The sequence below is a fragment of the Pholis gunnellus genome (assembly GCF_910591455.1).
Source record: "Pholis gunnellus genome assembly, chromosome: 5".
NCBI lineage: Eukaryota > Metazoa > Chordata > Actinopteri > Perciformes > Pholidae > Pholis > Pholis gunnellus.
Window position 1 is genome coordinate 8,057,355 of NC_136531.1, and position 27,998 is coordinate 8,085,352.

Below are 27,998 nucleotides of genomic sequence, written 5' to 3' on the forward strand. Positions count from 1 at the left end.
ACTGCAGGGATTGTAAACTCAGTGACCAGGCAGTGATACCGGGCCTCAAAGAAAGCAGACCAATATACAGCAGACATTTACCCCTTTTAATAGCTTCGTTAGTGGACTCTACGGGCAACTTATGAGCTCATGTGACCATAAAACGTTTTTGCTTAGTTATTAGCGTTAGTTTGTAGCTTCATACTCGGCACAGTTTCTCCCATTTTTCCACCAGTGGAATATCTTTTGGGTTTCTTGCTTATGCAAAAGCAAACAGAAATACAACACATACAACCAAAATGGCGTGATAGATAATGTTTAACTTATTGCAGAGGCCTCCAGGGTGAACATTGATTGCATGGCTTGCCATTTAACGAGTTACTTTGGGCTGATCATGTTGTAGCAGACAGGAACAGTGAGTCTGTCACATAGCTTTATGGCCTATGATTAGTCCGAAAGCTCAAGTAACCTCCACAAGGCCCAGGGCGAGTCACAGAGTCTCAGCCGTTCACAGTCGCCTCACCGGTCATTTAACACTGCATGTGGACTATTGTCAAAAATGGTTTGCAATCTCAAAGGTGAAATGAAATAATTGTAAACGAACCGTTCACGTGGTTGAAATTCTTAAAGCATCACTTGAGGATATTCAATGAGGCCTGTCGTCAGAGCCTTTTTTTTCTCGTATGTCTATATGGAAAGACACTGGTCTCTGTGTTTGTGGGTGTAAATTCGACAGACTGAACTTCAGCTCTTTACTCGTAGTCGTTGAGTACAGAGGTGTGGTGAGGACCTGACAACAGCAGGCTAAACCTAAAGACCTAGTGCCAAAAAAAGCCAACTGATCAAACAAATTGAGTCCCCTGACGTCATGTGCAAAAAGGTGTACATGTGAATACACTGCAGCTGATGGTAAGTTCACTGCTGACATGCTTGCACAGTAGACTGTACTATATTCTGCTCTCATGGTGAAGTACGGTCACATTACATTTCAGTCCTACAAACAGTCGCTCACATAAACTCTGAGCTGTGTTTGTAGGTGAAGTCGTTTTTCTAGTGTTTTATCACCATTTTTAGTACATTATCAAACTACCAGACCACAAACTGTTCATAGTCTGCGATTGATCCCATCGATATTTATTTATTACCTGCTGCAGAGCCATGATGTCATGGGGCACGAGGGTTTCATTTAACGGAGATGCAATGTGTCCGAATCCAAAAAAAATCAACGGCGAAAGTTAATTTCACACAATTTTTCTTCACCACCACGAATCGATTGAGTCTCATTAAATGCTTGGAATACAAATTGTGGATGTGATTGATTTAAAAGCTGCAAACTGGAAGCCTATAAAGTTTGTCCTTGCTCGGGCACACAAGTTAGAAAAATAAGAAAAGGCTACTGAAAGGGGTGAAATCACTACTTATTTGCTACTTATTCATCCGAACGTTCAGTCAGGGAGCTTCTCTATCACCAACAGCCTCTGCTGTTTGTTCAACATGCTCAATTGGCTGAACAGCTGCCGATAAGGCGCCAACTTACTCCAATTGTGCTGAACATACTGTAAAAACTATGGGCGTTGGTCCGCCACAAACGCTCAATGGCGTCCAGCGGCCCTCGGTCTACTCTGATAGATGTTGTGGCTCCGTAATCCTCCTCAAACAATGGTGGATGTGAGAATAGAAGAGAGGTTAAGCCCCGTAGGTCTGTCTGTTACCATGTGTTCAGACATTTAAATGCACACAGGGAAGGCTGTCTCCTGCCACTTGCTCTATCTGTAGATTTCTACATATTCATCAGATTATCAGCTGTTTTCTGTTTTTATTTTCTGTGGAAATCAGCATAATCTGCATTAATAACTTTTCTCAATTCTTAACAGTTGCACCTCTTGTTGTGCCAGTAGACGTTTATAGCTTCACTGCACTAGTGCCTCTTTGTGTGTGTGTGTGTGTGTGTGTGAAGCTTTAGATAGAAAAAAGACCAACATCCTGCTACTTGTAGCTGCATGTGAGCACACCTATATAGACCTACAAGTCCATCCCTCTTGATACTTGGTCAAGTGAATCATTGTTTAAGTGCATGTGTCACACATACTAACATTGAAATACTGTGGGATCGTCTCCTGAAATATCCTCAGCCTCTCTGCTGACATAGACAGAGTTACTGACATTCCTGGACACCTTGGTTCATGGGAGAGCCGGAGAAGGCCAGCGTAAAACAAATCCTAGCTTCAACACTTGCCCCGACGAATGTGATCCGGACGAGGGTACCGATGAGTTTCGTTGTATGCTGACATGCTCTCATGGCGTAAAGTTAACTGGGCTCAGGGATGATGTGGTCCACTAAGTTGGGAGGCACACGGGGGGGAGGGGTCAGAGAATGACCACAATGAGGAAGCTCTCCGGACTCGTGGGCTGCGTCAGACGCCTGCTGGTTCACATTCCACCACCGAGGGGGTCATGAGAGCAGATTCCCCAGTGCCCGTCTGAGGGGGAGTGGCTGAGTTGGTCCATCCTCTTTTCAGGCCCTGACGGCAGCTGCCTTGCCTGGCTTGGGTGCAACAGTGACCTCACACCTCCAGAGATATTTTAAAGGGTGCCAGTCAGCAGGGAGATGAGTTCTGAGTCGGTAGGTGCAGCATTGAGACGTCTGTCCTATGATTGAGAGGTCCGAGGAAGGTACTGCATTCATGTGAGAAAAAGTTATCCGCTTGCGACGATAGTCGGCCAGGTTTGGGAGCTCCCTCCGGGATATGATCCAGTAGACGGCCTGTTTTGCAATGCTGAGGCATTGCCCCATTGCCCGTTTCTCGTCTGGGGCTCGGAGAAAGATGCCAAATGTTGCCTTTGGGAAAGAGAAGACGTCGTCCCACGTGCCGCTGGAGAACCAGGCAGACCCCAAGCACGTTGCCGAGGAACCGTTACCCCCTCAGAAAGTACTCAAGATATTCAGCCTCAACATCATCGCACAGGGTTTGCCTTTCTGCCGCCGACGGGTGAGTCTTGTACGTATTAGGCCAGTCACACGGGTCGAGTTCAGTTGAGCAACAGAACCTAAAAATGTCAAAGGTCACCGGTCACCTCTCGCCCTCTTTTCCCCTTGGTTGTTGTTGCTTCGTGTAACTGCTGTTTAATCAAAGAGGTGAATCTAAATTGAAGCCTTTAGTTGTTCCACAATGAAACATTCACTCTTACACGTTTACTACCGTTTTCAGTTCTACTTAATATTAATATCTAATATGTGAAGTCACACCCCCTCAAAGCAAACAAGCAGAAAATCTTCCCTTTTAAGGATTGCTTGTTTGAACTTGAATAACTAATAGTTGTTGCATTGCTGCGATTGGTAGGAATAAATAAGAACAAATTGAGACACTTTTAATGTGAGGTGGATGGATAGATTTGTCCGTTTGTCAGATGTACTTCAATCGTTTCAGTACGTCCACGGATACAAACGTTCTCTGTCCACGGCTCCACCCATGACGGGCGACGGACACCAACATATAACCTTAAAAAGGCTGTCGCCCAATGAGCCTATTTTTAGGTCATGTTTTAGATGAAGATATGTAAAAAAAAAAATGTTAATTAAAAACAAACAACATTCGTTTATGGAATAATTACCACAAAAACTCTTGTTTGGTAATTAACATCTTTAATATTCAGATTAATTGATCTTTTGGTTTTGTTATAATTAAGGTTATAGGATTTTTGTAATAACCTAATCTATTTGTCTTGAAATGTAAAAGACATAAATTGGTGGTGTTGCTTTAATTGGGAGATGTGTTTGCGTTAGTTTGTAATTCCTCTCGTGTGTTAGTTGTTGAAGGTTGAAGCAGTTCCAAAACATCATTACGCTCCAACTATGACATTAGCAACTTCTTCCCCTTTAAAAGCAAATAAGGTTGCCTGTTAGCAACTATAACAGTGAGACTGCTTACATTAAAAGTCTCCTTTTGATAAATGATTAAGATTAAACTTCCATTTCAAGTGAGATGCTTGTTGGCGAGCCCAGGGCCCCGTCTGAACTGTCTAGATGACGCTAATCTCTCCATACTTTGTCACCGGCAGTCTAACGTTCAAACATGAAGAGATTAAAGGTACGATGATCACATTTTAATTGATATTATGAAATGCAGATTAAAGAAATGAACCCGATTTATTCAGACAAATAATTTATTCATGCTGACATTTGAGGATTTAATTATTTTGTGCTCATGTCACTTTTTAATAAATCCCCCAAACTCAAAATGTAAAAACATTCACTGTCAATATCTAGTATTGTTTTATTAAACGTATAAAGCAGAAAATACATAAACTTCCTTATACTTAACATGTGTTTGCTTTTTTAACATTATATATCGGCCTTATATACTTGACCAACCAGATTTTAGGAGTCACTTTAATGTGTTTTGAGTTGACTCATCAGGTTTATAATTAAATATAAAGCCAAGGACATCTTGGCCAAAGGCTCACCAACTGCTTCTGTACGACTGCATCTGACCTCTGAATGTGGTGCGGAAAGTTTCTTTATTGTCACTAAAGATACAAAGATAGGCAGTTAAATCATTACACTCCAGTCCGTCAGAAAATAAATAGAGATAGATTGGGTTGGTGAGGAGAACGGTTGTGAAACATCCGACTAAAATAGAAATAAGGGAAGATGTCACAATGACGGAGAAGTGTCGGCGTGTCTTTTACTCTCTCGGATCAAAGCGTGCCGCTGTGTTCACCAGCTTTATGAAACAACGGGTCTATTACAGAGATCTAGTTTGAATTAGTGCTGTTTATGCAGCAGTTCAGCAGTAGTTTCAAAGAATAGCTGAGACGGACCAGCAGGTTTCTTTAGATAACCCAGCCACGGCTTAAAATGTCAAATCTGTGTTGCAAAGCGGCATTGATTTCTACAATAACATCAAATATAATAAAGGTAGACACAGAGACTGTGTGTTGCACCTCTCTTTTGACATTAAGATGTCATGCATGATCCCTGATTACGTCTCTACATATATAGCCTGTATCCTTTTATTGGATGAAGTCATATTGAGCATCAAAGACATTTGGTCTGGTCTTTGGTTTAAGAACGACATTCCCATCAGCCTCAGCTTTGCTTCAGCTGAGCTTCTCATTCATGTATGTGGGGTCCAGAATTCAGTTTTTAGAATTGACTCGACAGACATATTGTTGTTTTTTTTACCAGCCAAAATTAATAAATTGTTTTACACAATTGCATTTTTCTATAGGTACTATTTAACATGTCGTCATTGTCTCATATGCGATTCTCAATCAATATATTAGTAGTGTGCAGTAATTATAGTAGTGACACTAATGTTAATTCAACCGTTTCTACACTCAAGTCGAACACATTTGTTGAACACAGTACTTTATAATAGTTTTTATTTCATCCCAATTTAAAATGTTCATTTGAACTTGGACACGGGAGCTTTCTATGAGGCAATGTCGTATCTATAATGTCTCGTATCTTAAAGTGCGATCTTCTCCGGCCCTGACACTTCTCCTACTGTACCGATAAAGATACTCCGAGGTTACATTTCCAATTAAAACATGACCAGGAGAAGCCAAACCGTATTTCCGGGAGCCAGAATGAGCATCCAGCTGTTGCAGGATATAGCGATCAAGATATAGAACATTAACAGCAGGGCATTTTAGTTGAGCTATTGCTTTTCTCGCCCACCACACCCTGCACGGCAGGCCTGTTGAGTAAGGCGATCTGGACCTGCCCAGAGCAGCTATGTCTGCATCAACAGCTATCAGCAAGATGCATTTGCTGCCTGAGCAGGTGTTGCGGGTGTGTGGCGACTTTCCTAAATCAAGCCTCTGGGTTTCCTGTGGTTTTGTCTACACAGCTATTGTATTTTCTTTTCTTTTTTTTATTCGGTTTATTTATTATTTGCTTCATTTGTTGGTTTTTCTCCGTCTGTCTTGAACAAATGTGTGAGCCTGAAGCTGAGTTTTATCAGTTAATGAGTAGGTTTGTTTGCATATTTAGTTAATTATGAATTAGAATGATATCAAAAAGCCATCTCTCATGATTTGAATGCACAGTTGTTTTTAATCTATTTTTGAGAACATATGCCTGGACACACAGAGGACGTTCTTATTCACTTTCAGTCCCACTCGTCCGTCCCTGACGGTTACGCGATACGTTCCTGATCCTGCTGCTACTCAGTCGGATGATCTTATGGCGGCTCAAGTGTTGTTCGTCTTTACTATTCATATTTCAAAACCAACTGTTTTCCATCAACAAAACCTTGAAATCACCTCGGCTACATCGCTGTTTGGACTGTTGCATAAGCTAATTCATGCATCACAATCACCACCTTGTCTTTGCTGTTCTTTCCTCGTTTATGTAGTTTTGCAAAAATGCAACTGTTGATATCTGTGCACATTTTGTAGTTTTGCAGCTTGTCAAATTTAAATAACAAAACAGGGGTCACCTTATCAGTAAAGTGAATAAAATAAGAAATTCATATTAACTGAATAAACAACAGCGCAAGCATTGCACATTTCAGAGGTTGGTGCAATGGAGAAAACGGTAACTACTCTGTGCTTTTAATGAAACGTGGCCACAGCAGGAACACTAACAGGAACCACCACAGGGAAAACTAGATTTGTGCAACAAGCACCTGATTAACACACCAAAAGTTTCTTAACATCAGCAAAGCAGATTCTGGTGTGCTCTTTATTAAGTACCACTAAATGTAAGTAAATGAATCGCCTCAGCGTCTCCGTAGCAGTGAATTCCTTTTTAAATTTCTCCGGGCTGCATAAAGGTTGCTGCTCCCACCTGACTGCCTCGTTATTCATTAGCAGTCAGCGTTTCACTTAAGATAAAGCTGCTGCCCTGAAGGAGCAGCTGCCTTTACTAATGTCAGTCTCTGTCGATAAGTGTTGTAAAGAAAGTACGGCTCCCCTGACGGGATCATGCAACTTGACAAACACCATCACGCAGCCCGTTAAATCATTTTTTTTCTCCTATTTTTGGATCGCCAAATGTAGAATATTGGGTTTGACAGCACAAGAATCTAATTAATCTTTTGAAGTTTTTTTTTTACTTTTTCTTCCCTCTCTTCTTCAATGACTGATGCAATATATTGAAACACACTGGAGTAAAGTTGGCATGAAGTGAGGTTTCTTGTTTAGTTTGGTGCTTGACGATGTATGTTGGGAATTTCAGTGTTTCACCATTTTCGTCTTGGAGCATTATCCTTTAAAATAAAGAACATAATGACTAATTGCTTGTCAAATTAAACTGTCGTGAAAATGGTGGTTTTAGTTATGTTTTTGTTGGTTTAGAATAGTGGATCAGAATAAGTTGTAGAGGTGTGGAAATTTCTCGTTTTGAGATGCACGGCCATGCTGTCGATGCAGCGACTAAACGTGATCAGGAGTCTGGCTTCTTTTCTGCCCAAAGAAAAGGGGGGGGGGGGGGGGGGGGGTTCACAGATACTGCTAACCGATAACGATGCAGCTTTTTAGATTATAAGCAGTTGAAGTTTTTGAAAGCATTTCTAAATGTAAAGGGAGTTCAGATGTATCTGCTTGTATTAACTGATGAATGAGTAGCCGGGTTCAGTAAGACAGAACATTGAGGATTCATTGAGAATGGTTAACGGGTGAATCGTGGTGGAATAGTGAGGCCAGTGAAGATTCACACCTCGACAGAAATGTGTTGATCAGAAGGACTGCTTGTGGTATGCTCACGTTTCATCCTATGATGTTGCCTTGATGCAGTTGACCCTATATGTTGAGCACACGCAGACTGCCGATACGAGTCGATGATTAAAAAACCGTCTGATTTCGGACATTAAGCCCTCCTCTGAAGTACGGGACCACACCACAGTCCACTGCAGGAGCTTGGAATTCATTGTCCTTGGGCTCCAAATAACACCGAGAGGAGGAAGGCATCTGCCATTGGCTATTCTGAGAAGCGGTCCCATTCCAGGGAGCACACGGATCCGGTCGGCTAGCTACCCAGCACCCAGATCAGCCAAACGAGACCCGACTATGGCAGCCGAAAACTGCGAAAACAAGTGATTACTTTGTTGCAAAAGATACTCTTCTTCGATTGACGTCTATCTAGCGGGGCCTCCTAATATTTAGGTTGTAAAAATGGGACTTTTTTTCAGATATGTTTAAAGAATATTGCAATAAACTGAATATCTACGCACAACTTTCTTTGTAGTCTGATGTCGACGATGTCTAAACAGTCTTTGCATTTTGACGTTGCACATGATCAGTGGACTTTAAGGCTGATCTAGAAACCTCTTTGGTTCAAGCTGGGGCTGCGTACTTTACTCTTGTTGTGCTTCACATACAGAGCGTACTGGATGGCGATGTGCTGCCACTTGCCACAGGGCTGCCTGAAGACACTGACATCTCCCATGTTGTTTGATACTCGAGGAACTGAGAAGAGATGCACTCTTCCTTTAGGAAAGTGTCAGAGCTGAAGGCTCCTAAACATTATTTTAAGGGAAGATGGGAAGCAAAGTGGAACTTCTTAAACTCTCCCGCACATGCAAACACTTGCATTACATCAGATAAATTATTCATCTCAGCTGTGCTGCATAGCACACAAATATTCTTCTCCATAATTCAACACTATTGGTATGTTACTTGTATGCAATGCATACAGATAATAACTGAATATTTGATAGAAACTGTTGTATTAGTTTTTTTGCCATTAAAATGGTAATATTGTTTGAATGGCCCGATAACATATTGTTGTCATGATCATTTTGCTGTGAAGGACGGGGTGCATACATGAGCATTATAACAGTAGGTTGTTTTACATTAGAGATTTCTGTATTTTTGGGTCAAATTCTGATGCCAGTTGGTGGGATCTTTATGATGCCAATCATATGTGATCAAACCACAAACGCACAGTCCTGATGAAGCAGAATAGTTGAGTTTTTGTGTGTTTAAACCAGAGGTGCACCGATTACAATTTTCTTGACCGATTTAGATTTTTGCCGATTCTGATTTTTTTTCTAAGAGCTATAATTAACAGCAAGAAAAATAATTTCAACCATCCTGAAGTCAAAAGTTTTAAATGCAGTTTTTTTATTTTGTTTTTGTCAACCATAGTTGTTTGCATAAAAACACACAATTCAAATGATTAAGAAATATATTTTTGCATTTATATTTAAATACTTGCTTGATTTAAAAACCTTTTGGCTTTAGTGGTTTTAATGATGTATTAAAAGCTGATTAACTATTAAAAGCTGCTGTGAAAACATCCCCTTCAAACGGCTGTATGTATTTACAAGGTTACATTTAAACACCTCATGACGGCGTTATAATCTACGTACCTTCTCTCATACTCATTTTCACTGAGCAGAGCTTGAACGCATCAAAATCAAGGCAATGCAACCTCTTGATTCCAAAGTGCATCTGCACTTTAAATTCTGGATTAAAAGAACATTAAGGATGTTTTTTCTTCTTAACTTTAAGTTGTGTATTTTATTGTGAACATTTCCTGTTACAGAGAAATACTCACCGACTTTAAGAGGATGTGAAAAGTTCATACAAGTGATTGAGTTTGTATTCCGATACTGTTCAGACTGTTCGTGTGTGTGTGTGTGTGTGTGTGTGTGTGTGTGTGTGTGTGTGTGTGTGTGTGTGTGTGTGTGTGTGTGTGTGTGTGTGTGTGTGTGTGTGTGTGTGAGAGAGAGAGATCCGAACCCTCCATACTGATGAGTTGTCTCTTCAGTTGATCGCTGTTACCACAGTGACAGTATTTGATGATACCAGACTTGAGCCGTGAATCAGTGTGTCCGGTCCTTCACCCCGTCTTTGTATCAGCACTTCTCTCCGCTAACCTTCAACGTCCTGCTCGCTGTAATCTGGTCATCAGTGAAGACGGCCCGTGAATGCGTAGCCGACCGGCTGTAACCGACGCGGCCGTCTGCATAGTTTGTCTAATCTTCGTATGAACCCTGCTGTCGGAGTCATGACGCGTGGTCTCCCGGCTTTTTGGTTGTGCACTCGTGTCGTACCGCATCGCTCGCTGGACACTCGCTGCAGCCCTCGACTTCCTGCACAGTCACGCTCCAGCGGTGTGTAACGTCAGGTCTGTGAAGTGGTTTTGCCTCGTTTGTTATAATGCACCGTAGAGGTTATTGGTAATGTGAAGGCTGTTTACCAAAGCTTGAAAGTTTTAGATGGCGTTGTCGGTCAGGCAGTGACAAACATCTTCTCTTTCAGAAAGTGTCTCGAAACACAAACGCAAGAATATTGTCATAACGTGTTAAGTACAAAAGCCGTTCAGCGAAAGCACACTCAAAGTCAGGTCTGACCCTGTTGAAAGACTCTAAAGGTCTTTGTAGTGACTATTTGTAAAGAGAAAACATTGAGTTTCTGTTGAAGTATCAAGAGCCTCTTTATTACTTTAACGGCAGGAAGACGAGGTTTTGTAGGGGAGTGTATGAGTGTGCGTACCTTGACTGTCACAGAGGTCTGTTGTTCAGAGGGTAAGCAGAAATTTAAATACTTACCTCTACAACAAGAGGATTACACTCTCTTTTAGAAAACAAGGCCTCTAACGGGGCAAGACGACCAGAAAGCTTTTGAAAAGGAAAGGATTAGAAATATTTCTCTGATACGGGGCGGTTCTGCTGGCTGTTCGAAGCCGTTCATCATGGCACCCGGACAAAGACGGATGCAAATTTTAAGTGTTGTTTTTTAGCTTTTTTGAGTGTTGTGTCAAAAGTTATTCTACAGCTGTTTTGATTTTACTTGTTGTCGACACACATTCATATCTAAAGCGCACTTCCTCCAAAGGCCAGAAGACACAGGGCTAGCAAAAACAATTGTATTGTGAGACATTCGCCCAAACTATTCTAACTGTGCGTGATTATCAGCTTAAAAACAACAATTCACTGACAATAGAATTGTCCGATTGAGAGATGATCAACATTTGCAGCGCTTCTTAAGAAATAGGAACATTTTCTCAAACCACAAAAATAGCTTAACCCTCCAGTACCAAAAGTGAACTTATTATCCTCTATACAGCAAAGTCTCTGGCGGCTGCCATTGGCCCAGTGACCGCTTCCAGTCTGCGTGAGACACTGTTACCCGATTCATCACCTGACATTGATTAGCAGCGTGTACAGTGTGAGGGATGATGGATGACTGGCAGGTTGGGGCCACGACATCATATGTATAATTTGTGCAGTTTATAAAATGACCGTGGCTCTGGTGTGCTGTACCTCCCAGAACAGAAATAGCACGCTGTGTTAAAAAAACCACAAGGGGCTGCGTTGCTCCAGGTACCAGTGAGAAAATGAAATATGATCCAGGAGTTTTAGTTTGAGACCTACATCCATGACTTTTGAAGGCTTATCACATACCGAAACACTGCACAGGGGTTCAGGATACTTTCACATGACGTTCTCAAGGTAAACAACACGACTAACACTGTTAATGTTGCAAATAACCTCCCAGGAACATACATCAGCAATGTGGCATCGCACACTGACCACACTACCAACGCATTGGGGAGGAAACGAGGTCATCATCAGGTCGTAGTCCCCAGATTCTTACTGTTCTTTTTACTTTCTGGCCACATTGCATGAATGAGCTTAATAATGGTTAATTAAATTAGTCTTCCTTCTGACTTTTTGCATTTTATTATCCTAAACATCAGGGCATTGTTGCTGCGAGGAGGATGCTGCATCTATTGTAAATAATGACTCAGATGACCATTAATAGACACATGAATGTTTCCATTTGGTGTCGCTGTGCTGGAATATTGTACAATATTCTCCTCTCTCAACTGATAAACTATCACATCAAAAATACCGTATGGCCAAAGGGAACGTCTAATACCAGGATCTCAGAGAGCAGAGGTGTTAAGAATAATATATGAATGAGTGCTGCCTCACAACATCATACTTAATAAGAGGAATCTTCTTAAATCAGAGATTTCATTTGTTGCATCTTCGTCCTTCTGAGCTATACAGAAATATGTCTCACTGCTCTTTCAAGGACACGCCTCTCCCTTTGTGTTATTAACAGTAGGACGATGTGGAAATTATAGCTTCCCTTTCAGCTGCCCTGTGTGGGTTCAGAACAGAGAGAGGATGGCTCCGTGCCTGGCAGAATTATTGACTCATTCTTCATAAAACTCTTGCTTTTGTCTACCGCCCTTATATTTCACCATTCTCTCTCGTCCTACTTCTGCAGCCTTTTCGTTCACTCGTTCATTCATTCAGGAGAGACGACTCCTGGTCTTATCTCTGAGGAGCAGAATCGACACCCGCCCTCCTCTCACTGGACGGCTCATTGTCCCGACTACATCCACTCATTCAGCCTCAGCACAGATCACTCCCTCTGACTGAGCACAAACTGTTCCACTTTCCAAAAAGGTGGCATTGTAAAAGTGCAAATTATTTGGTCACGAACAAAAATCCATTTTCTCTACGTTTTGTAAGACTGACGAAGGTCAGAACATAATAAACTCAGAAGACGGTGAGATAGTGTGACTGATTTTTAAAAACATACACCATCATAATAAGAGTTGGAAGGTTTTATAGCTCATTGTTACGAGCCTTATTCACGTTACTGCATCCTACGTGTTTGCATGCAGCTGCAGCATCTCTGAAGAGTACATTTCTCTAAATTTATTTAAATGTATTGAAATTTGGCTTAGTTAGTCTGTGAAGCAGGCGAAGAATTATGACAACTTCCTTTCTATAGTGCACTAATTTGGAATGCATTTTAATATTCACTATAGTACTAAATACAGATGCAGTTATTTATGAGTCAAGTGCAGCCGTAGAGGAACTGTTTGTTGGGAAACACAAACATGTTGGTGTATGTATAATATAAATAAACTATTGGAAATGCTGAAGAACAAAGTGATACTTTAAGATGCCACGCTTTAGCTGTGACATGGCTGTGGTGCTACATCAGGGCTAATCCTTAAGATGCTGTGTAGCCACTGACCTTTGTGCCGAGTTGTCAGAACAAGTGTAGCAAAGCCAACAAAGCATCCATTCATATTAAAATAAATCTACAAATCTGTACTGTTCGTTTGAGGAAATGTTTGGAAGGACTTATTGTTAATGAACAGTATTTTGGTTTGAGATTTTTTTTTTTAAATGAATAAGTAAAGAAATACGTGACCGTAAAATGTGGAAAAATAAGTGCAATTTAATTCCTTTTGACGCCGACGCCTCAGCCTTCTCGCAGCATGTGGACCTCTGCGATTTGAGCGTGGGTGTTGTAGTTGCTTTCAGACGAACACGGTTCTTTTATTCCTTTCAAGCCAAACACAGAAATTGCTTTACTTTTCTGTCTGTGCTGTCCAGGCTGTAGCTGATGCCGATCTGTTCATTTGGTCAGGAAACTAAAGGAACCTGAATCTACGAACCAAAAGTGAATTTGCTTCATCACCGACACAACATTACATCAAACACGTCATTACTGAATCCCATCCCTCTGTAGTCTTTAGAGTCGGCCTCACAGAAGGCTAAACAGTCAGTCTTTTCTAACTCCTGCAAACATTTGAGATTTTAAACGATTCTCATGATATGAATCTTTTATGATGCAGGTTGTTGTGATCCTGCTCTCTTCCTTTATCACATACCTCATTACTCATTCCTCTGCATATTCCTTCAGTTGATTAAAGCTCCTTCACCTGCAGTTGTGGTGCTTTCATATTCAGTTTACAGGTTGAATGAGCAGGTGTTGATTTATTTTTCTGCGTGAGTTCACCAGGTAGATCAGACGCTTCGTGCGAACAGCTCGACAGATACTTAGGAGTGGTTATTCCTGGTTAGACCACCTGTTTGTGTTGCACTTTAACAGTTAAGGGCAATGACGATACTTATAAAGGGTCAGTTCATCCACAAAAACATCTTAAGTCATAGCAGTATCGAACGATGCAGAGTAGCGTAGTAACTAAATATATCGTTTTTAATTTGTGACAACATCACGGTGTTTTACCAGAAAGTGATCGTAGCCCTTCATCGCTCCTTCAACCTGCCTATACTGCTCTTATTTGCGTCTTTCACTAACATCCATTTGTTTTCTCTTTTCTCTCTTATGTCCTGACCCCTGTTGTGGAACGCACAGGTAAGAAACATCTCATTTTTTTTAATTATAGCCGATCACATCCGACTGTGGTCTCCACTGGTGATTTTGAACTATTTTGTCTGCAACAACTCAAAATGCTGTTTTGCTGCCTCTAGGGGGCAGCATGAACTAAAAGTTCAGTGATCACTGAGGAAGCAGACGGCTCAGTGTAGCCCTGCACCTTCACCATGTTAGTATGCTGAGAGGGGTTCGTGCGTTACGCCTCCGTCTGTATTTGCACACTGTGTGTTTTAATTTAGCTTTTTCTTAACCGTGTTGTGGCATTTCCTGGTCTGAACGGAGTCCCTCATGTTGTTTGCTGCAGTTGTTTTAGTATCCGCAGTGGTCTTGAGGCTCTGTGTTGTCACGCTTTAGTTTCGTGGAATCATGGACACCGCCCAATCTCATCTTTTTGTGCCTGAAGTCTGTTTGACTCCCGCTGTACACATCTCTGCCTCTTGCAAAAAAAAACAGAGTATTTATAAGCAGTTCTCGTGTCCCTCGGACGCATATCTGCTGTTTTTCCAGCACCGACTCTCCCCTCCTCACTCATCTCCCACATGCAGACACTCCCGGCTAAGAGCTTCGAATAAATGTTCAGGTTGTTATGACGACTATAAGTGCAGCATTCAATATGCCATTAACATTGACGAAGCTCTTACGCTGTTGCACATCTCTTCAGGTTTAATGCAATGGTAATTCTGCAGAAAATCCCAAAAGGCTCAAAGGTCCCTGGGTTTTGTTAATGGTCTGGTTTGAGAATCAACTTAAATTTCAACGAAGCAATCTAAACAATAAAAGGCCAGCCTGCTGTTTAAATATGTTGCATTGTATCAATGCTTTGGTAGCTGTTTTAAAAGTAAAGATGTCTAGTAGGATTCTAGTAATCTGTTTTTAGGATCACAGGGATGCATGTCATCTTACATCTTTTTCAAAATACAACGTAAACTTGTGATAACTGTAGGGAAGTGCCGAAAAGTTTGAAGCTTCTTTCATAAAGTTGACATTCGTTTTCTAAATCAACATTCGAATGCTTTAAAATAAAATCGGATTAATTTTTTTTTTTGGTACAGCCCTTAATAGCTGTTTCGTGACGTCCAAGCACACCGGTGCTGTTGACTGATGGGCCGAACCACATCTGTCTCCAATCATCTGCAATCTGAAAATACTTTCCCAAGTCATCATTGTCTTTGGTAGATTAAATGTTGCCTTACTGTTCGGCCTTCAGTCACTTTGCAGTGACGGTCTGGAGGTGGAACTGCTCAGCGATCATTCTCGGGTGTGCTACAGTTTGACGGGGCGCAAGTCAGTCGATGCAAAGTGGCTCCCAGTGTCACAACTGTGCACGGCGTGAAGTGGCGCGGGGATAATTGAGGACCATGTGCTGCATCAGTGCACCCTGGTTTTTACGTGGCGGTGGGCGGTCAAAACTGGCATCTCTGTTTTTTCAGTGCTTCTGTTTCACTGCCAGGAGGATGAGGCCATTCTGCTACACGGCGTTAGTCACTTAGTTTCTAGTTTTTAGGGCTTATTATTTGTTTATTTGTAAAGAAAACCCAGGTATTTATAGGTGGTGTTTTTTTGATGGAAATCCAGAACTCAGAATAAACATCAGACACAAATGCGTTTTATTCCCTAAACATTGAACTTGTTGTTAGGATTAGGAAGGGATAACCTCAAGATGAATCCGTTTGAACTGGTGTGCTCTTTTTTTATAAACTCATAATTTTAGGTTACGTTTGACAATCAGTCACCAACAACCACCCTACCCCAATCCTATTGTGCATTCAGCAAGTTTCCGATATGCTTCACGTGAAATCAAATTCATCATCCTCTAATTTATCCGTTGAAACAATATGGACGGCTTCATATTTGACCTTTCCTCTTCAGCAAGGTGTCTGCAGGTATGAAACGCATACAAATCAAGTTGCTGGGCAGCACACCTGCATTCATGTCGAGGTCACATCAGGCTAAACGGAAAGCATAAAGCATAAAGCAGCCGCTTCCTGTTGATGCGTTAGCCGTCTCATTGTACATGGATGTCGACCTGAAGATTGGAAGCATTTGTCCTCGTATGTATTCTTACTGCTCAGGACAGTTTTGACCGCCTGTTGAATTAAAGCGCGACCCACATAAAGAAGGAGCAAGAATCTCATTTCAGCATCGCATATTGATTCTTATATCCAGCAAGCTGCCTGAGTGCGTGTGTCAAAGTATACACACTTTATCTCAGTGTGAAGGAAAATAATTTAGCTGCCTCGGGGATGATAATGGAAGAGTACCAATTGGAAGGAGGTGCGTGTTAAAGCAGTACTTCAAACGCTCCAGTGTTTTCTGGAGTGTTCAGAGTGCACAGAGACATTACAGTAGACGGGAGCGTGGAATTACGTGCCAGACCAGAAAAAGTATGTCACCAGTAATCTTTCTGTTGCTGCCAAGACCAATTTAACTTCAGATTCTGTGATATGCCTTTGTATGTTCAGCCCAAGTTTATTGTATGCAAGTATGCCAACAGTGCCCACAGGGCTGGGATGTGGTTTTGCCAGAAATGACAGTCTGTGGTTAATAACATGTTTTCTTTACTGAAAAAAGTAGATCCATTTTTTACAATTGTAGGCTATCAAGAACAGATTTATTGCATGCAGCTATAGTATCGACAAACGAGCAAAAGTATGAGAATTTGTATTTGATGTAACTTCAGACTGTAACTTCAGTCAATTTTTCATACAAAAATACCAAAAAGTCTCTTTTCATTATGTCCATTTTCAGGGTTTGCTGCTCTTCTTTGTGGTCAGACGAAATAAGCGATTTAAAAACTTTTTAAGAAACATTTAAAAAGGCCTTTTCACCGTTTTTCTGTGATGTAATGAATGGGTAATCAATCCAGAAAACTCATTCATATTGGGTACGAGTCCAAGTACAAGTGTTCAAACTTTTTTTATTTTTTACAAATATTTCTTGTCTCTTAAAGTATAAGATATGCCTTTCATAAAAATAAAAAACACTCTTGCCATTTCTGGATTTTCAAAATGAACAAAAACAAATTATACAAGGTCACAACCAGTGACTGTGCTCCATTTCCTCTCAGTCCCCCAACAGTTAGGCTCTGTTTGTTTTGTATAACTAGGAATTGAATATTTACCCCGGTGCAGAATCTGTGTTTTCATTAACAATTCATGGCCTCCTCAACGCATTTTAACCAGGCAATCAATATTCTCTCCTCTGATGAGGACGGGGGGGGGGGGGGGGGGGGGGATTAATTTACCAATACAAAATGTAAAATCAATGATAGACACACACAGAGATGCTCACATACATGAACACGCAGGAGTTTTTTTTATTACAGCTGCACAGTGTGTCAGTAGTCGTTCTATTACTGTGATGGATGACAATGAAAGGGGTTCCGTGGCTACATTAGATTTTCCAGCTACACCATCTAACTAGGCAGCGACATCCGCAGACTTTCATTTAAACAGAGCCCTGATGCAATTAGCAAAGCGCCATTACTCTGCCTGCTACCCCTCCCACATTGTTTACCATTCGTCCAGTGGAAAAACACAACTGTGTCGGGGACAGACTTCAGGTTTAGCCAAATTACAGTTTCCTCTGAATTACACTAAAGTGAACTTTTAGAGGCAGACATTTCCCCCTGGATTCTCCCCCCTGACGTGTTGTCCATACTTGTTTGCTGACTCCTTCCTCTCTCATGGCATATACTGTAACAATGTAATGAACCATTATTCCTGCTATAATATGTTTAGCTCTTACACATTTGAGCATATTGCTGGTTTTAAGGGTCTTTTTCCTGAAGACCTGTTTAGTAGATCAGTCCATTTTCATGATTTTAAAGGTGTTGCAGGGTATTACTGCAAAACAGTTGTATAAATGCAAAAAATATTCTAATTTCCCATTATTCATGTTTACTATCTATCGTTCTTCTATTCATTCGTCTTCCCTGCCTTTGTTGTCAGGAACCCGCTCATAAAAACAACTCCATAAAGCAACTAGTTGTCAGAAATGTGACAATGATCAACCCTTCAAAGCCTGATTGGTTGTGTCAAATTTATATACATGGAATCTTAATGACTATTGAGGGGAAATAATGTTAAAAATCTGCCATGTCTCCCTTTTATTTTCTTCCTATCTAGCAGTATTTACTAATTAAACTATTCACAAGTCTATAAAGGCGGCCTCCCACAGCATCTGCAATTAGGAATCTTAATACCTGCATTAAAGTCCTTATTTCAGAAGCTTCATTCTGTTTCAATATACTGACATTTAGTACACATGACCGTACACGACATGTTGTATAACCCTGAGTAATAATAAAACCAAGAATGCCTTCAAACTGAACCGACGTGTTAGTGTAGTTAGTTATTTAGCCTTCTATAGGATGAGCATGCCTTCACTGGATGATTCTCCAATATTCATAACTGTCCAGTTGTAATGCTTTCATGAACACCACAAGGGTGTCAGATGTGATCATGAAATGTTTTTGAGAGGTTCTCATGCACATTAGATTTAACAAAAGTCAGTGGAGATGAAGTCACCGTGGAGTTGCTCAAGGCTCACAGTTACCCACATGTGCACTTCATGCTTCACCTCCCTTACACCTCGGTACAACGTCGGCACGCTACAGTGGATAAGAGGGAAAAAGTGCTGATTTGCTCCGACTGGCCGGGTTAATTTGTGATGAGCGTGGGAGAGTGGGACCTCACGGCGATGCCGTAGAGCCTTGTGGCCAGGTTGTGCTGCTGCGCCATCCCCCTAGCCAGCTGTAGATGCACCTGCTGAGTCAGCACCGGCTACCCAGTACACCTCCTTGTTCTCGCCAATACTGGAGCTAAGAATTACCTTTTTATATGACCAGAGAGGGATTTGAAAATGTCTTTTTCTTTGGTTGCTATTGGGGAAATCATTCTTTAATGTAAAACCCGTTGCACGCCAGTGATCCTTGCACTTAGTTTACTTTTAGATTAAAGAATAATTTGGTGTCCAATCCCAAATTCATGCGAGTTCTCTCACACATTTTTACCAATATGCAAATTCATGTTTTAATACTTGAAAGATATTTCACCACCTCTAATGCTGGGAGGCTGTTGTAGCATCTCAGATAATTTGTGGACCCTTCACAAATTGTAAAGCGGGAAACTATGTTGTAAAACCATTTCTGGAGGGTAAGCACACAAGAGACTCAATTTCACAGTTTTGTGTTTTTATATCATAGCTGTTGCAAAGGATAAATGTGGTTACCTTCACTCATCAAAACGCAGACAATGACTTTAGATAAATAAAACAGCTGGAGTCATTTTACTCCAAATCTGCACAGATGCCTTTATTTTGTGACTCGAATCCCATAAACAAACATTACAGACACGCGACGATCAACATGTTGCAGTGAAAGCGTGACACCAGTGATGAGGATCAGTTGAATATCGCTTGTTGCTCTTTATTTTATATCACAGGGGATCAAACGGAGAATCCAGCAGACAGTGTAACGGTCCACACAGATTTAAATTTCTAACTGTTCATTCATCCAGAACTGTGAGAACGCCGTCGGGGCAGAAATTACAGAGAAAACCTGAAGTAAACTATTTTAAGTAGTTATTTTAAACTTTTGGTGAATTTTAAGCATTGGTTTACGTATCTTTTGTCATGTCAGGTGCCCGTATGAACCGTGAAACAGGTTTAGCTTGCTGTGATCATTCCTCTATAAAGAAATCCTTTCCTAAAGTGATTTCAATGTAGCTGATTGAGGAACACAGTCTTGGTTTTTAAAAAAAAAAAAGGTGGAATAAGTGAATCTTTCAAAGTTATAGTTTTTAGTCTTTGTGCCACTATCTCTCCACTGCAGCTCAGCAAGGAAGCTGTGTCCAGGGAAACAAGACGAGGGAGAATCGCACTAAAAAGACTGTAAATGTGGAACACATCCCTGTGATTTGTCCAGCTCAGACTGCTGAAGGCTAATATTAGTTTCAGTCTTCATTTTGTCCTCCATTGAAATTGCTTTAGTACGGGTTCTCTTTACAGCCAGTAGGAAAGACGGGAGAAATGAATACGGCAAGCGAAACCTCTCTACTCTGAACTCGTCCGTGGTTTTCTGTTGTGGTTCTTAGAAGGCAGAGACCAACTGGTTTGCACTGATTTCAGCTGAACTTGAGTCTGTTACATAACTGAAATGAAGGTTACCACGTGTGGTTTGTCTGTCATCGACTCTAAACTCGGCCTCAAAGACGCTTTGGAATATTTTGCACTTCCGGGAAGAGTTGTTTCACGTCTAAAGACGAGGAGCACCCATCCTCTTCTGTTACGACCAATTAGTAACCAGTGGCGGTAAACATTTGCTCCGAGCGGTTTCTGCCGCAAAAGTAACTCGCTGCTGTGTTGACTTGCTTTGTTTGTTGCCAGGTGTATTCCCCTGTGCATTTCTGAGAGTTTCAGCACTTTTCCAAATGAAAACAATGCTCTTTCATTAAGACGCGCTTTGGATTATTTTAATGCCAGGTAAGGTTCAGCCTGTAGGTTGAGGTGTTAGCCGAGTGTTGGAAGTAAAGCCTAAAAGTTGAATCTCTGTCAGCTTTGCCTCTCCACGCCGTCTCTATCTCTTGTGTGTTAAGTTTCATTTTCCAGTGGACATTGTGTGTGTGTCTCTGTGAGCACAACACAGGAGAAACACAGGTGATGTGGGTATTTCCGAGACGGGCTGAATGCTCGGTAACTATCCATTTGTTGTAAACACATCTCCCCTGCATAACAATTAAGTGTCATCGTCACTGTGTGCATCACAGACAGATGGCACGGCCAACACAGGAGGGGGAAAGAGAAGCTCAAGATGTGCCGTCTCCATTGTTTCCAGCCCGTAGGGGCTGTGCCCTGATGTTCACGCCATTGTTAGCTGAGCGAGGCGAGTGACAAACTGTAATAAAGCACATGGCACGGAATTCCTGGTGCCTATCCGGCCCACGCTTTATGATTTTCGCGTCACATTTCGTGACAGAATTGGCCTTATTCTCGTGAAATCGAAAGCCTTTATCGGCCTCGGCAGAAATCGTTACTGAATGGCGAGCCCTGCGTGCATAGCCAGAATTGGTTGACTCTAATGGCAAACCAGAGCCTTATCCCTGGATGAGGCCAGAGGCAGCACACTGCAGCCTGGAGGCCACAGAGAGAGCGAATCCTGTTGCCAGGCAACAGTTTACAGATAGAGGTTGGGGGGGGGGGGGGGGCTAGTAGCGGGGTCCTCCACGGCTGCCCACGCCCCCGCCCGTCCTTCGTCATTGTCGCGTCAGGATTAGATCTGCAACTTCCCTGGCCTTGAATTATTGATTAGATTTTCCCCGAGCATCAACATTTTGCTGCGCTCGTCCTTCCTGAGCCGTCTTGTCATCAGCTGTCACTGACCGCCAGTCTGCTACGTGATGAGGCTCAGGAGAAAAAATAATAATGGGCCCAACGCTTGCAGCTGTGCTGGAGTAAAATAAATAATCCCTCTCGATTTGAGCCATAAAAAAAACTGACGTTTCTAATGCGGCAGTTTCTTTTCACTTCACAAGGACTCTTGAGGAGAGAGGACGAGGTCTCTGTGATGTTGTCTTTCCTAATTACTGCATGTATTTGGGTTTTCAAAGGGAGGAAAGCCACAAGGTGGTGGGCAGAGTTCTTCAGTCTCATCACTGAAATAGTTTCAGAGTTCCTTTTTTCTCATTTCGGGCTCTCTCTGCAGCCTTGTGTGTTCGGTTGTTGTTCTTGATTTGGGATGCCTGTCTGTGAAGGAGCCTTATTTGTTTCCTGAATGTCTAATCTGCCAAGTTCATGCCTTTGGCTACCCACTGAGAAGGGGCTCCTTGTTCTGTGTCTGCCTGGCAATCCCAGTGACTGCTGCTGTCCCCGGCCTCTTGTGCACATTACCATACAGCTGTCCCACAGGATGTAGTGAGACAGACACCCATGAGCTTCAGAGGGAGGCTGGGCACTCCCTCTCCTCTCCCAGATTCAGCAGCCGCAGCAGATGGGCTGTGCAGATTAAACCACACAGGCACATGGCGGCTATTGTGGCCTAGCCCATTGTGAAATTCAAAGGTCATCTATAGGGTCAAGGCTGCATTGGTGTGGTGAGTCCCGCCTCCCATCATGTGAACTGTGCTGGTGAAGGGTTTTGCTAATGATAGCTTTGTGGCTTGTCAGGAATATGATCAATAAACGGCGTGCTCAGGGGATGCAGGAGTCAAGAGTGCAGGTTACCAGCAGGGTGAAGCGATTAGCATCAGCAGCATTAAACACATCTTCTTTGTTAAAGTCGTGATATTCTATATTCTCCTTTTTTTATTGTCAACAAACACCATGAAAAGTAAAAAACTGACATGTATCGCCTGTGTATGAAAAGCTTATTATACATTAACCTATTCCTCTGATCGACATGTTTCTTCATTATGACCGAAATTGGGCAGTTACGTTTATTATACAGCCGTAATCACCGACCGAATCTACATCTGAAAATACTCCTCAACAAATATACTAATTATTCCTGTTTGAGTAGTGGTTGCCAAAAGTTAATTTCCAGCTGCTGTTTGAAATTACTCATGAAATATGTTTTATCACCTGCTTGCAGGTATTAGCTCCTTCAGTAGGAACAAATGGGCTTGGCAGTACATTAAGCACCACAGAACGGCTGGAAAAGTCAAAGTATTGAGAGACGGACTAACGCGTCGTTGGTTTTGGTCTTCTCATGAGATTTTATGACGATAAGAAAAATATAGAATATTGCCAACCTATTGATTTCATTGTTTTCAATAAAAGACCACTATTTTAGCTTCCATATATACCCATAATGAAATGAGGGGCAAAACTTCTAAACTCGTCAGTAAACACAGTTTTAAGTAACTGCATCCTTTTGACATTCTGACATTTGGAAATCTCTAATTTCAGGTTGCATTTGACTTAAAGGTTATGAAAGATGGCTGATGGAAATAGAAAGTGACTGAAAGTGATGATACCCTTAAACAACCTTCCCTGGAGTTTTACTGAGGGTTCATGAATGGCCAGAGAAACCCAAAAACCTTGTACTTTATACATTTTAAATTTCATAAAATATAGATTACGGCTACTCTGAATAAATAAAATGAGCTGCATCAACACCCACTCAAATGTCTGCTCCAATAAAGAGCGCTGCGTGGATGGGGGTGACGTTGGGATAACCTACTGTGGCTGCTGTGCCGATTCACTTCACTCTACTTTCCTCTCGCTCTGAGCGCTATTGACCCCAAAGTTGTGTCCCACTATTTTTTGAAATGCAGGCTAACATCCCCTAAAGAAAGACCGTGTGGTGTCTTGGTGGAAAACATGAAAGCCTCCCATGCTGATGCGGTTTGAGAGTATGACAGTGTGGGCTGAGGGAAGTCTATTTTTGGGAAGTTGTTCCAACCTCACTTCCATTTTCCACTCTTGTGCTCATTTCATTGACTGGCCGGTTGGTTGGTTGGTTCTTTGTTGGGGGGAGAAGTAAAGAAAAAGAAGTGACTGCATGACATGTCAACTGTCTATATATATATATATATATGAAACAGGAAGGCGCGCTGCTTTGAAGCTTGCAGCAGCGTATGAAGATGCTGGTTGGCTCGCCCACAGGCTGGATGTCGCTCGTCAAGAAGCTGAAGCGGGGACAATTGACGGCTTGAACTAACAATGCACTTCCTGCCACAAGGTGAACATTTGCATGTTGCAGCGTGTTATGGGTTGACCTCCATGTTAAATAGACAGATATCTTCAAGTTAATGCCACACCTCTGATCTCAAACTGAAAATGCAGAGTGATTGTTCTGAGTTATTTCAGTCAAGCCGGAGTCCACTTTGAACAAGTTCGCGAGGGAAAATAGTAGCCTTTTATTCTCAGTCTATTTATTTCTCTCAGAACAGACACAACAGCAATGGAGTGTGGAATCAAACTCCACATATTCCATTGTTCATTGTAAGACTAGAATCTGTCTTTGTAGCTAGTAAAGACAAACACCAGGGCTATTTAAAAAAACAAAAAACACACACAATGAAGGCAACAATCAACATTGTGAAATACACAGAACGTAACCTTTTAATTAAATCGGGTAGTCTCATTGAAATGAACATCTCTTTTGAAGGAGACCTGAGTTGAGCAAAGGGAAATGAAAAATAAACAGCCAGACAAACAAAGGCAGCAGATGCATACAAAGAACACAGCCAGACATAATCACATACAGAGAATCACTGGCATCGCTAAATGGATTCGGAGTTTAAAAATCAGCCGGTGGGATGAGACAAATTCAAGTTTTAAAGTCGCTCCACCTGCTTCAGAAGAAGATATCTTCCATCTAATTTTGGTTACATTAGTAAACATTCAGTTTTCACAAAATATTATTAACTTTGACTCTTTTGCATGTCAAACAATATCAATTATAATTATATTTCAAATGGTAACACTTCCACGATGTCGTGAAAACCATTGCTCTTCCTACAAACTCTCTAGTATAGTATATCAATGTTATCTCATGCCAAAGGCTTGCACTCTGCTGCTGGTGTATGACTGTGCATTGTATTTTTCTGCTGCCAGAGCTCTTGGGGGAATTCGTGTATCCATTATGCATGGCATAAAGCGCTGCACATGAGCAAACAAATCAACACGCACACACCGACTCGGAGATCCTAAAGGTGCTTTTCCAAATGACCCAATATACTCCCCTCGCCGTATTCCTTCTCTGCAAGATATGAAGTAATAGAGTGGTGTCTTCTGTGTAGTTCAGTGTGTAGGAGTGCTCTCGGAGTATGTGTCAGACGCTGTGTGAGTTGGAGGCAGGGAGGAGGAAAAGACTGCAGCAAAGTCTCAATCGAATCAGTGACACATAAATACTGCTTTCAGTGTGTATGCCCTTTTCTTTTTTTTTTAGGGTGAAGCCACCAGCAGAAACTTGGAAACACTCACTCAAACCCTGCTTGACATTCAACTTCATCAATTTATTTCAACAGAAGCAATGTCAATTCATCTCCTGATGTATTAGACAAGGTCTTTGTGGCAAAAGTCTGACTTTTGAAGAACACAAATTATGCCACACTGTTCCATTTATTTGACATAAAAACGCATTTCCAGCTATTCAAGAGTTCCTTTTGACAGCAGCTGGGGTTTTTACTCTGTTCTGTTCTGTCTCTGTTACCCAGCATGGGATGTAACTCTTCAGAGCCCCCATGCTGCCGACCCTCACCGCCAGACAGATTTCAGTCACAAGATTCAATGGACATATGGCAGCCACCTAACATCAGCCATACCAAGTAGAACTGCAGACCTAGTTAGTATATGTATTGTTCTTCCTTTTTTGAATTCAGTTCTTCTCAGGCACAGAGCATGTTAATATTCATTACTGTAGATATGCCAGAATTAGCCAGAAGGCTCGTTTTTCATCCGTAGTCCCTGAGCAGGTCTGAAGTTTGCAGCCTAAAATCAAGAAACAAGTTTAAAACATTAATCTTGGTGTAAGGCTTATCAATCACAGTAGAACATGGACACAAGCAGCAGTAAAGACAGAGAAAATAACGGTTCAGCAAAGCCAACACAAACAGAACTGCGTCACAAATACAGACGGACATGGGTAACAGGACAGCAGTAGCACAAAGGTAAGTCAATCAACAAGGACAGTGTAGCAGCATACAAGTTATGTATCGACAAATCATGAAGGCATCCAAACTAGTGATGGGTGTTATTGAGGTTATTTTAAGAGCTGTTTAGCAGATTTCTCTTATGCAAGTCTATTGTTGAGCTTTCTTTCTTTAAAGAGTTGATATTTTTCCCCACAAAGCCTCACATTTGAATACTACTTCAGCATTAGTCTCTAACATGCGCGTTCTCTTATTAAATACTACTCTACTGCAGTATTACCAAGTATTTGTACGTCTGCCGTGAGAGTGAAACAAACATGCTTGCAAGGCGTCCACGGTTCACCGCTCCTCTTCCCTTCCTGAAATGAAACATTAATGCTCCTTGACCTCTGTCATTCCACACAGCCTTTTGAGTCATGGGAGACACATCTCTCTCCCCATCACTACTCAGTTTGCTCAGTGTTACCCCTCCTCTGTGTGTCCCAGCATGGTCGGTGTCCGTCAGAACAAAGAGATCCACTCTTTTCCTCCATATTGTACAAAAATTCCAACCTAGATTACTTTTCTTATTAAGTTGCTTTGCCTCAGCCAAGAAAAAGGCTACTTGATCCTCAGGCCTAGCTGTATGGCAGATTAAACATGGTAAATATGATCCCCGTAGCACAGTGCACTTCATGAGCCCAATCATTGCATTAATTCTGGTCATCTTCTGGTGCATTCTTTCTCAACAAGCAATTTTCTCTTTGCCTCTGGCTGTTTTGTTAAGAAATAGCTCCACGTCTTCTGTGTTCACAGTGCACAATCACTATAGAGCGTCTGTATTTCTAATGTCGAGGGATTCAAGTTGCATTTTATGGCCATTTTTGATTGTCTGTCCACCTATTCAGGCCATCGCCAGGGGACTGACGGTTTCCTTTTTAATCTCAGATTTTTAAATAACATGTTTAGATATTTTAATTATGTGCTACAGACTTTACAGTCATGAAAGCTACATTTAATAGAATTCATGAAACAAATTGATTCATTAAAACTGCATTTAAATTATGCAATAAAACAAAAACACTTAAGAGTTATTAATTTGCTCATTTAATAATAATTTGATCAACCTGTTAAATGATTCTATTTCCTGATTTTAAGCAAATTTATTTATTTTAAGACTGATTCTTTAAAGCAGTTATTATATATATAAAAACCCGCTGTTGTGCACTACCTGCTCAGCCCAACAGACACAGTAAGTTACTCGCTGGTGAACATAGTGGAGCATTTATGATATTGTCGCTCCGTAACTGCTGGATATGTAAATAATCACGTTCACCATATTAACAATAGCCTGTGGTTGGGCGGAAGATGTTTCGTTGAGTTTATGTTTCCTTGAGTCAAATCTGCTCACGTCCAGGAGATGGTCTTCATAAGAGTTGCATTGCTGTTACGTTGCGTCACTCATCTTTACCAACAAACGTCCAAATACGAAGATGTGTAAACTGCTGTCTTTTTGATCTTTCATTCGACATACAGCCATTATATGAGTCTCATTTTGTGCCATCAGACATGGCGGTTGATAGCAGTCAAGTCAGGCACTTAAAAGGGTTGCTATCACCCACTCTGCTGGTGGTGCATCAAAGATAACCATAATCCCAAACACTTTAGACAAGAGCCTTGGCTTTCAAAGCAGGGCCAGTCGACTCGTCCAAACAAGATCAAATGTACCCTTCACTTTGTGGAAATTGGATTTCTGTGTCAACATGGGAGTCACGTATTTCACTCTTGTCAAATGTTGTTGTTTTTTTTAGTCACTGTCCATTTGAGCTACTTCTCTACTTAACCTAGCTATCAAGAATAGTGCTCACAAAAAATAGCTTTTTCAACTTTAAGCTGCGCAAACTTCCAAGATGTTCTGCCTGCAGTCTTTCCACATTACCTCATTAGTGAGGCTCACCTGCCGGTAGGATCCACCGTAGTTTAATCTTCTTCCTGTCTTCTTCTGTCTTGAGATTGGTCGTTCTGCAAAAAAGTATCCCTCCATTTATCACAGCAGTGTAGGGAGCACCACCCTGCTTTCTTTGCTCTTTTTGTTCCTCACCGGTTTGTCATGGTGGGAAAGGCACTCCAGTCTGTCCTATGCTAAAGTTTATCATCTTTTCCCCCACAGTAGAACTTGTTGGTTTTTCAAGGAAACTTTTTTTTTTAGGAACATTGCTCACACAGATACTCTCCTCAAAGCTCCCTTGCCTTTCTGCTTCCTCAGATTCTGGCAGAGGAGGCTCGATAAGAATGCATATAAGTATCATTCGTAGTGCCACGGGCATGTAACTTTGA

At 41.5% G+C, this 27,998-nt stretch overlaps 1 protein-coding gene across 3 annotated transcripts in view; it reads left to right on the forward strand.

Annotated features, from left to right (window-relative positions):
• fbxw7 (F-box and WD repeat domain containing 7) overlaps nucleotides 1–27,998 on the forward strand; it is a 99,898-nt gene that overhangs the window by 39,693 nt on the left and 32,207 nt on the right. The window contains exon 1 of one of the 3 annotated variants that reach the window (XM_079159943.1): nucleotides 2,610–2,978. The exons of 1 other annotated variant lie outside the window; for it this stretch is intronic. In XM_079159943.1, the coding sequence (XP_079016069.1) occupies nucleotides 2,754–2,978 (225 nt within the window). In that variant the 5' untranslated portion in view covers nucleotides 2,610–2,753. Of the gene's footprint in view, nucleotides 1–2,609; nucleotides 2,979–27,998 lie in introns of those variants that run through there. One more of the 3 variants, XM_079159944.1, reaches the window with a different exon arrangement.